This window comes from Macaca mulatta, chromosome 5 (genome assembly GCF_049350105.2).
Source record: "Macaca mulatta isolate MMU2019108-1 chromosome 5, T2T-MMU8v2.0, whole genome shotgun sequence".
Classification (NCBI taxonomy): Eukaryota; Metazoa; Chordata; class Mammalia; order Primates; family Cercopithecidae; genus Macaca; species Macaca mulatta.
Window position 1 is genome coordinate 94,883,535 of NC_133410.1, and position 13,212 is coordinate 94,896,746.

At 36.7% G+C, this 13,212-nt stretch overlaps 1 protein-coding gene across 5 annotated transcripts in view; it reads left to right on the forward strand.

The window, feature by feature from the left end:
* The window catches only part of ARHGAP24 (Rho GTPase activating protein 24), a 528,054-nt gene that overhangs the window by 89,038 nt on the left and 425,804 nt on the right, over positions 1 to 13,212 (forward strand). For 3 of the 5 annotated variants that reach the window (XM_002804123.4, XM_028848595.2, XM_078001956.1), the window contains exon 2: positions 6,059 to 6,258. In XM_002804123.4, the coding sequence (XP_002804169.1) occupies positions 6,079 to 6,258 (180 nt within the window). In that variant the 5' untranslated portion in view covers positions 6,059 to 6,078. Of the gene's footprint in view, positions 1 to 5,589; positions 5,716 to 6,058; positions 6,259 to 13,212 lie in introns of those variants that run through there. The other 2 variants (XM_015138751.3, XM_078001958.1) reach the window with 2 other exon arrangements.

Consider the following 13,212-nt stretch of genomic DNA (forward strand, 5'->3'; position numbering starts at 1 on the left):
TAGATTCTCATAAGGAGTGCACAACCTAGATCCCCTGCTGGGCAGCTCACAATAGGGTTTGAGCTCCTATGAGAATCTAATGCCACTGCTGATCTGACAGGAGATGAGGCTCAGGCAGTAATGCTCGCTTGCCTACAGCTCACCTCCTGTGTGGCCCAATTCCTTACCGGCCATGGACTGGTACTGGTCTGCAGCCCAGGGGGTTGGGGACTCCTGCTCTAGACAGAACATACATAGTATATATATATACCCACACCCACCATACACCCATACATACACACACCCATACACATATGTGCACTTTCATGTATGCCTGTAAACACATGCACATACCATCTAATTCCTTTTGTAAGTTTTTGTAGTGTGAACAGTTATGCATAGAAAGGGTGTGTCTAGTATGTAGACATATAGCTCAATACAATGTCCTGCCACTTGACAAACCAGCCTATTGGCAATACCTATAAAATAAACTATTTTGTTTAAAATAAGAAAAAGTAGAATTTAGGTAAATATTGGTTCTCTGTAGTTATATACTGCATACCGTGGAATCACATCTTAAAAATGATTTATGTTCTAAAGTCAGTGCAAATGGTGACAATTGAGAGTGATCAAAATTTCTTCTTAAAGTCCCACAAATCTCTGATAGGTTGTAATATTTTACCAACATTGCCAGTTTTGTTTTGTTTTCTTCCCCCAGCAATAGGACAGATCACTGTGTCTTTGACTGATTGAGGGGACATGAGGTATGAAATCATGTGCACTCAAATTCTGAGAACACATTTATACAGTGAAATACCCCACCAGATGCCAAGGAAACTGATATTGATTGAAAGCATGGAGATGTATTTGTTCCCCTTCACCCTCGCCATGGGAGCATGCATTCATTGAGTGGATGCATTGTGGTGGAATTGCCTGTGTTTTTTAAGTTGCTCTCTCTCCCTTTTTCCTTTTCTCTAGCTCTCTCCTACTAGCTCATTCTCTCATGTTTGCTGAACATGTATAGTAAGGTATTGTAATCAAATACATTGCAACTCTGTGATATATGGCATCCTCTTTATTTACATCCTTGTTTATATGCATGCTTATATATTCTTTGTTGAAGTCACACAGGTACATATCTATGTGTGTACTGTTTGATTCTTAGAAGAGTTTGTTAGGAGCATGAGTTTCATCTCTGATTGCACCATGTTATACTGTTGTGTTCTTGGCCCATCTGGTTGCAAAAGAAAACCATACAAACAGATGTAGAAACCAGTTTCCTCCTCTGGAAAACAATTCAAAAGCTACAAGCCCATCAAATGCTGAGAACTGTCTAGCTATGGCATGGTACAGTAGCCATCATTAAGGTTTTTATCTTAAGATTGATACAGACACAGGTTAATTTCTCAGTTCTGTTTTTGTTTTAGCTTGGAATAACTGTTTATTTAGATGAGTACTTTGTTCATCATTATGTTGGTTTTCTAACCAAGGCGATAGTTCTATTTTGTAATCTCACATACCACCCAGCTACCATGGCCTGACTTCAGTGAAAGTATTTTCCCAGCAGAGATTCAGTGAAATCATTCTCTGAGAATTTGAGTGAATAAACTGTACTTAGTGTTAAACCACAATTGGTTATGCGTATTTCTTGCCAAAACTAAAAGGTATAAATTCTGAATGTTTTTTTCATAAGGACAGTTTCAGGTTCTTTCAAGTGTAATGATTTTGACATTGTGTTTAAGAAGAATTTTCATGCTAATTGAAGTCTCCTATGTAAAAGGAAAAAGTCAAGTTCTTAACGTACACAGTTTTGTTTAAGGCATTAAATGCAATGAAAAAGAACCTTCTAGAATATTCTTTGTAGAGATTCTGTTGTGATTATTGCAGAGCTCCATCTGTAGATTCAACAGATTTATTGAGTACCAGGTAAGCACTATTAAAGGCATTGGGTATGCTTAGTAAGGAAAGCCATGTCCTTGACTTCATGAAGCATATGGTCTCCTGGCGGGGCAATAGACAATAAAGAACTAAATAAATAGCAATTTAGAGAAGTATCAGGGAGACAAAGGACACAGTTCAGTGACAGAGAATAAAAAGAGGTGACCTAATTCACAGGGTGATTAGTGAAGGTTTTTTGGAAAAGACAGATTTTAAGCCAAAACTTAGATAAAAAGGAGTTGAGCATGAAAACAGCTCAAGGCAGTTTTGTAGGCAGAAAGCAGCAAGGCATAAAGAAGCTTGGGTGTTTCCAGAACTGAAAGGAGATAAGAGTGGTTAAGTATGTATGTGTCTGGTATGGGGAGGGATGGGGAGAAGGTGGCATGAAATTAGGTTAGAGACGTAAACAGGTGCCAGATGATTCAGAGCCTTATTGGCCATGGTAAGACTCTGAATTTTGGCCGGGCGCGGTGGCTCAAGCCTGTAATCCCAGCACTTTGGGAGGCCGAGATGGGTGGATCACAAGGTCAGGAGATCGAGACCATCCTGGCTAACCCGGTGAAACCCCGTCTCTACTAAAAAATACAAAATACTAGCTGGGCGAGGTGGCGGGAGGCTGAGGCAGGAGAATGGCGGGAACCCGGGAGGCGGAGCTTGCAGTGAGCTGAGATCTGGCCACTGCACTCCAGCCTGGGTGACAGAGCGAGACCCCGTCTCAAAAAAAAAAAAAAAAAAAAAAAAAAAAAAGACTCTGGATTTTGAAATAAGTACAGTGGGAAGCCAACAGCATTTTCAAATGTTGAGAGTCCTTATCTGATTTGAATTTTTAAAAGCTCACTTTGGCTGCGTTTTGGAGAATGAAATATGTGTGAGCATGTACCTGTGTGTTTGCGTTTATGGCTAAAAATGGAAGCAGTGAGACTCCTCGGAAGGCTATTAGAATCATCTCCTCAAAAGATAATAGTGGACTGCACCATAAGGTGGCAATAGAGATGAAGCCAAAAGGAAGGATTTGAACTATTTTTAGAGGCATTCTGAATTTACTGATTGATTTGATATCCGGGGTGAGGAAGAGTCAGGAGTCAAATGATTAGTGTTCTATATACTTATCTTTGAAACTGGGTGTACCATGTTGTCATTTACTAAGGTCAGGTTTGGGGGAAGATCACATTTCAGAGGGAGATCGTGTTCACTTTCAGACACTTAGCATGAAACCTATTGCAAAATTGATTACTTCATCAAACATTGATTGAGCTTCACTGCATGCCAGACATTCTACTGAGTAGTAAGGATATCTGATGTCCCTACACTTATGGAATTACAGAGATGATAGATTTCAGAGTGCTAGAAGAGACCATAGTTGGAAATAATCCAGTCCAGCATCCTCATTTTAAAGATGAAGTGTAGAATTTTAATCATTTTATTTTTCCAGAAATATTAAGACCTCTGTAAAAATTGTGGTTATTTTAGTAAAACTTAATTTTCCTCATCCAACAATAGTTGTGGCATTTTTTTCCCTTAGGAGTATAAGTCTGTTTTCATTTCTGTTTTAATGAATTGTTATAATTAGTCTTCAGTTAGCATTAGTAAAGCACTTTCTGATGCATTCTGAAATCATAAAAGTATAGGCATTTTAGTCAGTTCAGTGGGCAATATAGTCATTGACTTCAGTCAGACTTATAAACAATATATGCAAAAGGAATCAGAAACCATGTTCTAGTGTACACACATTTCTCACTAAGGCATTAATGTACACAAAAGGGAAATTATCTACTTGTATTTTTTATATTATCAATGGTAGGTTGCTAATAACCTTGAAGCATGTTAGAGGGAATTTTTCAAACTTAATAGAAAGCATGAATTTGAGAGGAAAGAAAAAAAATACATAAGGGCCCTAAATAATTTGTTGTGCAATGAATTCTAGATTTGTGTGTGCATGTTTGTGGGATGCGTGTGTGTGTGTGTGTTGGAATGTTTGTTTTAAGGTCCCATTTAACTTTATAAGTTAAGGTGTTTGGTCAAAGAATAAGTAGGCAGTGATGAAACAGCAAGTTGTGTAGATTTAAAGTTTAAATACCAGGAGATGAAAAAGATTATTTAGGGTGGTCTAACTAAGCATACTTACTATCTAAATTACAGCATTAATTGTTCATTTAGAATGGAGTTCTTGGCTCGTCATAGTAGGTCAGATACTGTGAAGGAAAGGAGATGAAAGTTCCTGCCCTGTGGGCATAGCCAATTGGAAGCATCAGGTATGGTCCAGTCTGCACACACATGGGCACACACCTGAGGGGAGAATGTTTTCTCCAATAAGTGGTTATGGTCATGGAATGCCCCATAGGGCAAAGGAGGTGTCCAGATGTATTGTAGAGACAGGGGCCTTTTTTTTAAGAAAGGAAAAAAGTGCATATTGAATGAGACAGATAATAGTCAAGTGACTTCCTTGAAGTTTAAAAGTAGTTTAAGAGGTGAAGATTAAGGTAAGCATAGCGATAGATTGAAATATATGCCAATGAAAGAGGCAAATCTTCTGCAAAGATGGTTGAAGTTATTAAAATAGGTAATTAGAACGAAGGTTCTGCTTCATCCCTGCAACAGGAATGGCAGGACTAAATTGAGAGAACTTGAATCACAATAATGGAAGAATTGACCCTGAGACTTCAAGGAAGAAACATAAATGACCAAGGACTGACAGTAGAAACTTCGTGGAATTTATAAGTAGAATTGTATACATGCAAATTGATTAAAAAATTAGCGGTGAATATAAAGATCAGACAGAAAGACAGCTTGTCTTCCAGAATCAATCAGAAATGATAAAACAGGGACTTTGTTTATATGCCTGGACAGGAATAATTTATGCTTTATCAGATAATCATTATATTTATAACCTCATCAGAGACACAAGAGATAGAGAGGGCTTCCCAATTCCTGAATAAATGTTTAGAAATAAACATTAGCAAGAATTTGGAAGAAGCTTTCAGGACAGGAAAATCTCTTTTAACCACTTGTGCCTGGCTCCCCTAGAATGTCCACCTTCTCTGTTTTTACTGGGGCAGTTTTAGCATCTCAGCTGTTGGTTAATATTTTTCCAATGAAGAACTCATTTTCTTGCTTATGTGTAGGTAGTATGGCCTTATACTACTTCACACATAATCTTAAAATATTCCTCATCATGTCACATACTGGAAGACACCACACCCTCCTGAAGCTTCAGAATGGCTGTAGGGGAAAGGAAAAAAACTATAGGAAAAACTGGCAAAAGCAGGTACTTTGTTTTGTTTTGTTTTGTTTTGTTTTTGGTTTCCTCTTAAAGTTTTTCAGCTGTACGAATCCCTGACCAGCCAAAGAAATTTTCGAGGGAATAATCTGGGAAACAGAGGGTAGAAACATCTTGAGATATGTTCCCCTATGTAAGACAAATGTTTTCCATTAAAGTTTTCTAAATAGTCTCTTGAAATGGGGACACACGTCAGGCTAGCTCTTGCCCAGGTAAACCTAAGCCTGCAGGGGCCTGCCCTAGGCTGTGCCCAACAGACACAGAGGCCATAATCTTGAGAGTTATGTTTTAGTTTGTTTTTAGAAATTCCTTCTTCACACATTACCTCTAGAACTTTCTCATTTTTCAGTTCTTCTTAGGTTATTTTTAGAAATTCTTTCTTCACACATTACCTCTAGAACTTTCTCATTTTTCAGTTCTACTTAGGGACAAAGAGCACCACTCAGCTGCTGAATTCATTTAAGAAGGCAGGACGGCAAAACAAGCTCTCTGCATGTTTCCTCTGGGCATATTGTTGCCAGGTCTGTGGTTTGTGTCTAGAAATTTGACCAATGAGTTGAGGAACATTTTTCACCCCTTTTCCCACTCCTTTCCTCTTCCCTTTTCCTTCCCTTCACTTCTCTTGCTCTCTCTCTCTTTCTCTCCCTCTTTCTTTCTCTCTTTCCTTCTCTCTTTCTCTCTCTTTCTTTTCTTTTCTTTCTCTCCTCTCCCTCTCTTTCTTTTCTGTCTTCTCTCCTCTCCCTCTTCCTTTTTCTTTCTTTCTTTCTTTCTTTCTTTTTTTTTTCCTGGAGAAGAGTGGTTTAAAAGGGAGTTGAATATAACAGAGCACCTCATTATTTTCCTTTCTTTCTGTTTGCTAACTAGGAAAGTCCATAAGCTTGATAATGGAGGAGAACAATGACGCCACGGAGAACCCCCAACAAGGCCAAGGGCGGCAGAATGCCATCAAGTGTGGGTGGCTGAGGAAGCAAGGAGGCTTTGTCAAGACTTGGCATACTCGCTGGTTTGTGCTCAAGGGGGATCAGCTCTACTATTTCAAAGATGAAGATGAAACCAAGCCCTTGGTGAGTAGGAGAAAATGTAAAGCATTAAGGGCCTAAGAAAGCCAAGAAATAGAGGGATTTGCTGGAAACTGATTGGGACTGAGACCACCCAAAGTCCCCCGGTCTCCTTCAGTTCATTGTCATCTTTCACCCTTTTACCCATTGTTTGCTTTGAGTTGGAGATAATAAATTTGCTAATTCAGGCTAAGAGGCAAATTATACTTGTCTAATATTAATTTCAGTTTTTACCAGAGGAGAATGTCTCAGTTCCTCTGGCAAACTTAGTTCATGAGAAAATTTTAATAGACATCTGCTAAAAGATATATTGTAGCCAAAACATCTTTCTTTTTCTCAGGAGTAAATGGAAAGCACAGGTTTGAAGGAAGAACTGTAGGCACAACTTTCAGTAATTTCTGAGACATTTTCAGTATCAATTCTCAGAGGCTTCCCTGCATACTTTAACTTACATTAAATATGGATGTGGTGCTGAACCAAATGACATTGATACATTCAACCAGCATACATAATATACCCATTCCTCTGTGAATAGTCTCTCTGTTGCTCTGTAGTTCCTTAGTGGTTCTTTATTTGCTTATTTACTTATTTTCTCAACCAAAAGTCTCAAGACTGCAATGAGAGAGAAGAATCATCTTCACCTGCATTTCTGTAGTTGCAACAGTTTTCTCAGATTGATCATGGCTTATCAGTTGATGAGAGGATATGCAAACTAAGGCATCACTTCTGTGTGTTTTTCATCTACATCTATAGGATACATACATGAGAGAAGAATCATTTTAGATTCATTTATATAAACAACCCTAACAGTATGTTCTTGAGGCTATTTCCTCTTGTGTTAAAGTTAAGGAACTTAATTAGGAGTTTGAACCAGGTCTCTGCTTTAGTATTTTAAATTCCTAAGGCATTATAATTTCATGATGTTCTTATTCCTCTAATTGAATTCCCTAAAAATAGCAATAAAAATACATGCTGCAAACCTTGGTCATTTTTTTGAAATTGCTACTACTTTTTAGGCATTTACCAGAGCTGGACATCAGGCTAAAAGTTTACATATAATATCTTATGAAATATTTAAAATAATCCTATGAGGTAGGTATTATTAACCCTATTTATGCATGAACACCAAGGTTTATGTGTAATGCAGATTACCCAAAGTTAAACAAACAGTAGTTTAATAATTTGTCTCAAGTAAGTCTGAGTTCATATGGCTTTAGCCCAAGACATTATAAGTAAATTTAGAGGGTCCCATATTGGTTTCATGACAGTTATAGTACTTTCCGTATCTGTTATTTCATCTGTTATTGTAACCCAGTGGGGAATATGGGGACTATTTTTACAGAGGAGGAAACTGTGACTTAGAGATATGAAGTGATGTAATCAAGATCATATAATCATTCAAAGATCAGAAGCAAATTGATGGAGTCTTCTGTCTCCTATCTTACCCTCCATGGTTCTTTTCTAATTGCACCTTGTTTTATAATTATCTAATAATCAGATTAAGGTATTACCTTGAATATAAAATTATTTTTACCAAACTCAGAGAAAGGAATCAGGTTAATGTGAAAAGACAGAATTTAAGGGGTCCAATGTGGGGACTTCGTTATGGAGGAGCACAGTGAATACCGTCTGTGAGAAAATACATAGAGGGCCATATCCCAGGCAATATGATAATATCCTTTTTGAATAATTTAGGGCAGAATTCCTCAAACTAGAGTTCATGTGCACATTCTCTGACATTTGCACATTCTCAAATTTGAGAAACGTGGACCACAGGCTTGGATCCACTCTATCATGACTAGTTAGATTGATTAAAAAATTGGAAATATAACTTTTAAAATGTAAAAACTCCAGATTAATTCAAATGAAAATCTACTCAAAATGAAAATTACATTAATTCATAGTATTTCCAAGATAAATAATATTTTTATATTAGCATGTTACTAGTATTTGTAGACTTACTGTAAATAAAATCAACAAAATAGACTTGTATTGACCAAAAAGTACTAATTCTTTTACAAACCAAACATAGACCATCACCATCCCCCCTAAAAAATGTTTTTAAATTTTTCATTCTATATATTATTTGTTAAAGATTTGTGATTAATAAAGAAGTTAAAATGTAGCATAAATAACTTTATTTTATTTATTTATTTATTTATTTTGAGACAGAGTCTCACTCTGTAGCCCAGGCTGGAGTGCGGTGGTGCGATCTCAGCTCACTGCAACCTCCGCCTCCCGAGTTCAAGTGATTCTCCTGTCTCAGGCCCCCAAGTAGCTGGGACTACATGAGTGTGCCACCATACTCAGCTAATTTTTTTGTATTTTTAGTAGAGACAGGGGTTTCACCATGTTGGCCATGCTGGTCTTGAAAGTGCTAAGATTACAGGCGTGAGTCACTGCGCCCAGCCTTGGGATAAATAACTTTGAATTATCTTTTTTAACTAACTTCCATACAATTCAAGCACTGATAATTTTAACATTGAGCTTTTTAATGTTTTGCCCTGATGTTTAAACACATGCATACAAATTCAGATTAAGAACTGACAATTTCTATATCAGAGGGAACTTTGTAATATGCAGACATTCTATGTTGTTCTATGAATGGGCTAATTTCTTCCCTTAAAATAGACCAAGTGAGGGTAGATGCCTGGTACATGGTAACTGTTAATAGCATATTTTTGAATGTGTTAATGAGTCAATGGAATGTATCTAGGGCCATGCAGCAGCAGGGCCAGGACTAAGGTACCGTGAGTAATATTGACTGTTTTCAACTCCATCTATCAAAGTCATACTATTTAAAACAACAAAGTTTAAGCCACATTAAATAAGCCCTGCAGTGATATATTGTAGAATATATTTAAAAGAATCAGAACATCTAAATGGAGAATAATTGAGCACCTTGAAAAATGTTGAAAGAGGAAAAAAATTTGTCTTAAAACCTGTCATTCTGTAGTTGTGGGTTTATGATTGCATATATGTGGTTGTGTGTATATCTGTGTGTAACAGCCAAAAGGACGTTATTAATGAGTGACAGATGAAGAACTAGGAGTCACTTTCTTGCTCCTAGATGCAGTGCTTCTTCTGCTTCATCCTTGCCTTCTCATTAGTCCTCAACTTTTCTTTACCTTTGCTTTTAGTCAGAGGTATTTCTTGTTTTTTTCTTTTCACTTCAATGCTTCCAACATAAGAATGCCCTTGGCCTTCATGTATTTTGATGAGGGCTATTTCAATAATATGGAGAAAATATCATGAGTAAAGTTTCAAAAATTCATCCTTTTAAACATTCCTAACCAGCTGGAAAGATTCAATAAACTTAACTTGCTTTTTGTTTTTTTTTATTTTCTTAGAAGGCACTTTTTTTAAAATTAATTTATTATTATTATTATACTTTAAGTTCTAGGGTACATGTGCATAACGTGCAGGTTTGTTACATATGTATACTTGTGCCATGTTGCTGTGCTGCACCCATCAACTCGTCAGCACCCATCAACTCGTCATTTACATCAGGTATAACTCCCAATGCAATCCCTCCCCCGTCCCCCCTCCCCATGATAGGCTCCGGTGTGTGATGTTCCCCTTCCCGAGTCCAAGTGATCTCATTGTTCAGTTCCCACCTCTGAGTGAGAACACGCGGTGTTTGGTTTTCTGTTCTTGCGATAGTTTGCTGAGAATGATGGTTTCCAGCTGCATCCATGTCCCTACAAAGGACACAAACTCATCCTTTTTTATGGCTGCATAGTATTCCATGGTGTATATGTGCCAGATTTTCTTAATCCAGTCTGTCACTGATGGACATTTGGGTTGATTCCAAGTCTTTGCTATTGTGAATAGCGCCGCAATAAACATACGTATGCATGTGTCTTTATAGCAGCATGATTTATAATCCTTTGGGTATATACCCAGTAATGGGATGGCTGGGTCATATGGTACATCTAGTTCTAGATCCTTGCGGAATTGCCATACTGTTTTCCATATTAATTCAAGATGGATTAGAGACTTAAATGTTAGACCTAATACCATAAAAACCCTAGAGGAAAACCTAGGTAGTACCATTCAGGACATAGTCATGGGCAAAGACTTCATGTCTAAAACACCAAAAGCAATGGCAGCAAAAGCCAAAATTGACAAATGGGATCTCATTAAACTAAAGAGCTTCTGCACAGCAAAAGAAACTACCATCAGAGTGAACAGGCAACCTACAGAATGGGAGAAAATTTTTGCAATCTACTCATCAGACAAAGGGCTAATATCCAGAACCTACAAAGAACTCAAACAAATTTACCAGAAAAAAACAAACAACCCCATCAAAAAGTGGGCAAAGGATATGAACAGACACTTCTCAAAAGAAGACATTCATACAGCCAACAGACACATGAAAAAATGCTCATCATCACTGGCCATCAGAGAAATGCAAATCAAAACCACAATGAGATACCATCTCACACCAGTTAGAATGGCTATCATTCAAAAGTCAGGAGACAACAGGTGCTGGAGAGGATGTGGAGAAATAGGAACACTTTTACACTGTTGGTGGGATTGTAAACTAGTTCAACCATTATGGAAGGCACTTCTAAAATGAGAGTAAAAAACCCTTGAAATTTATGTCCTCCTTGTCCTTGGTTTAAGTTCTCAATTTATTATAATAAATTTTCACTGAGTTGTTTTACTCAATAAAAAGAGTCAAATCAAACTCCATCATTATCCTTATTATGAAAAACTGCTCATCTGTTGAGGGAAAGTAAAATTATAATCATAACAGACTACCCTGAAAATGCTGTATGCTATGAATACATGGGTACAATTAGTAGCAAGGAGTGAATGAGGACTGTCTAGAGGGCTTGGGAAAGGCTGCATAAGGCAAGAGGTGACCCTGACCTGGGATTTGAAGGTCGATGTGAGTTTTACAGGTAGATAAATTGGGGAAAGGAATTCAGAGCAGAGGAAAGACATGGAGTTGTAAAATAGGTATCTATAGCTAGCTCCATATTGCAAGGGTGAATATATGGCAAGAATGCAGTTAGAGAGAAACAGGGGACCCCGATGGAAAAGGGATTCCTTAGTAGGCAATGAGAAGCTATTTCCAGAGCACCTGTGATGCTCAAACTACACAACTATGTTAATCTCAGAAAGGAATCATGACAGTTGTTTCGTAATACATTGAAAACTTAAGTTAATAAATAAGAGTTTCTCAATTAGATTTTCCTTACATCTCTGTCTTCAATTTTTATTGCTATGAGAACACACGATATCTGATTTAGTGCATTATGTACTTAAATATTTGAACTTACTATGAATGTTTCATGTTCTTATTCAACTTGCACTTTGCCTTCCAAATATTCAACAACCTGCACAAATTTGAGAACTTAGAAAGTTTCACTGCCACTTTTCTTATATTTTCTTTTTGAGCAGAAGGCAAAGGTACCTCAAGGCTATCCTCTCTCTGAAGACGGCACCTGATTTGTAAACAGTGACTTTCTAGCACTTAGCCAACAGTACCTGGCAATATATGAGAGACTTACCTCATAATATAGCTATTTAATATTTAATATAAATCAAACTAAACATCCTCAGTATCTTGTAATTTTTTAATAGAAAAAAAGCAGCTTTAGTTCATCTAGGACAAAACTGTCTCCAGAATCCATTATCTACAAGTATTTGCACTTATATAGATTTTATTCAGAGCATATTTTAAAAATAAAGTTGATTTTGATTGTTTCTATAAAAACAGGAAGGTGATGCATGTAGGCCATTTTTGAAAGTACATTAATACATCTATAATTATTGTCACTCACAGGCCACTACTATAAACATTTTATAGTGCTGAATTTTTCCAGTTTTTAAAGTAATATCTTTTCTATTTTAATTTATCTTACAAATTTCATTATATTTACATGCAGAGGAAAAACTGTAAGATCATATTGTACAGAAGAATCTATAAAAAAGAATCTTCCCCCTACACCGCACACCCCCAAGGACTTTGGATATCTATTAGAAAGGGCTTAAAACACATGTGAACTGAATTCATGACAATGTCTGTTCTTGCATGCTTCATTAATCATGACAAATGACCATGGCCTTGTCAATACAATAACATGGGGGGAGCAGCCGAGTCAGAGATGAAGTATGATTATAGTTATCTTAAAAATAAGGAAATCGTGCAGGTTTTGTTAAGTGAATCCAGTGATAAATTTTCCTAATGACTTTTTTATTTGCCTATTAAATAGAAGTAAAATTCCTATTTTACTTCTATTATGTAGCATATTACTACTTAAATAAAAGCTAAGGCTCAAGCTTGGCCATCCTAGAGAAAGCCTCTGACATAGGCTTGTGCTAGAGTTTGACACTGCGGGCCATCGATTTTCAGAAGCCAGTCTGAAACTCCTGATAAAATGACTAAAATCCAAACAGGCACCAACCCAATTAATCTGGTCTAGACTTTCTACAACAGATATTGCTCCAATTATGTGAGGAAGGTTTTTTCTGTACATGATGAAGATGATACTATATTAGATCACAGTGGATTTTCTTAACTTAGAGAACAAAGTGATTTTGAGTGAATTATAACCTGAGGGTTGACCTCTAAATGTGCAAGGATTGACTGCTGATTTAAGAGTAAGCTCTCATTTTATATTTAATCAAACTCGTGTGTTAATGAAATCCAGAAATCTCTAAGACAATTGCTGTCCTGTTAACATTTATGAAGCCAAAGCCTCGATGAAGTATTTAAAATAATACTAGAAGCATTGAAACTTAGATATCATCCTCAAATCTAAAACTAACTTTCTAGGTAGCATCTGAGTCTTTTGGTGTTGAAAATGACACTAAGATGGTACAATGCATCATCATAAATTCTTAAGAACTCTTAGCACTTTCCTAGAAATTATTATATAAAGTTATAGAAAGTATTATTTATATAAAATATTATTTTATTCCACTGTTATTTAAAATTTTATTGCT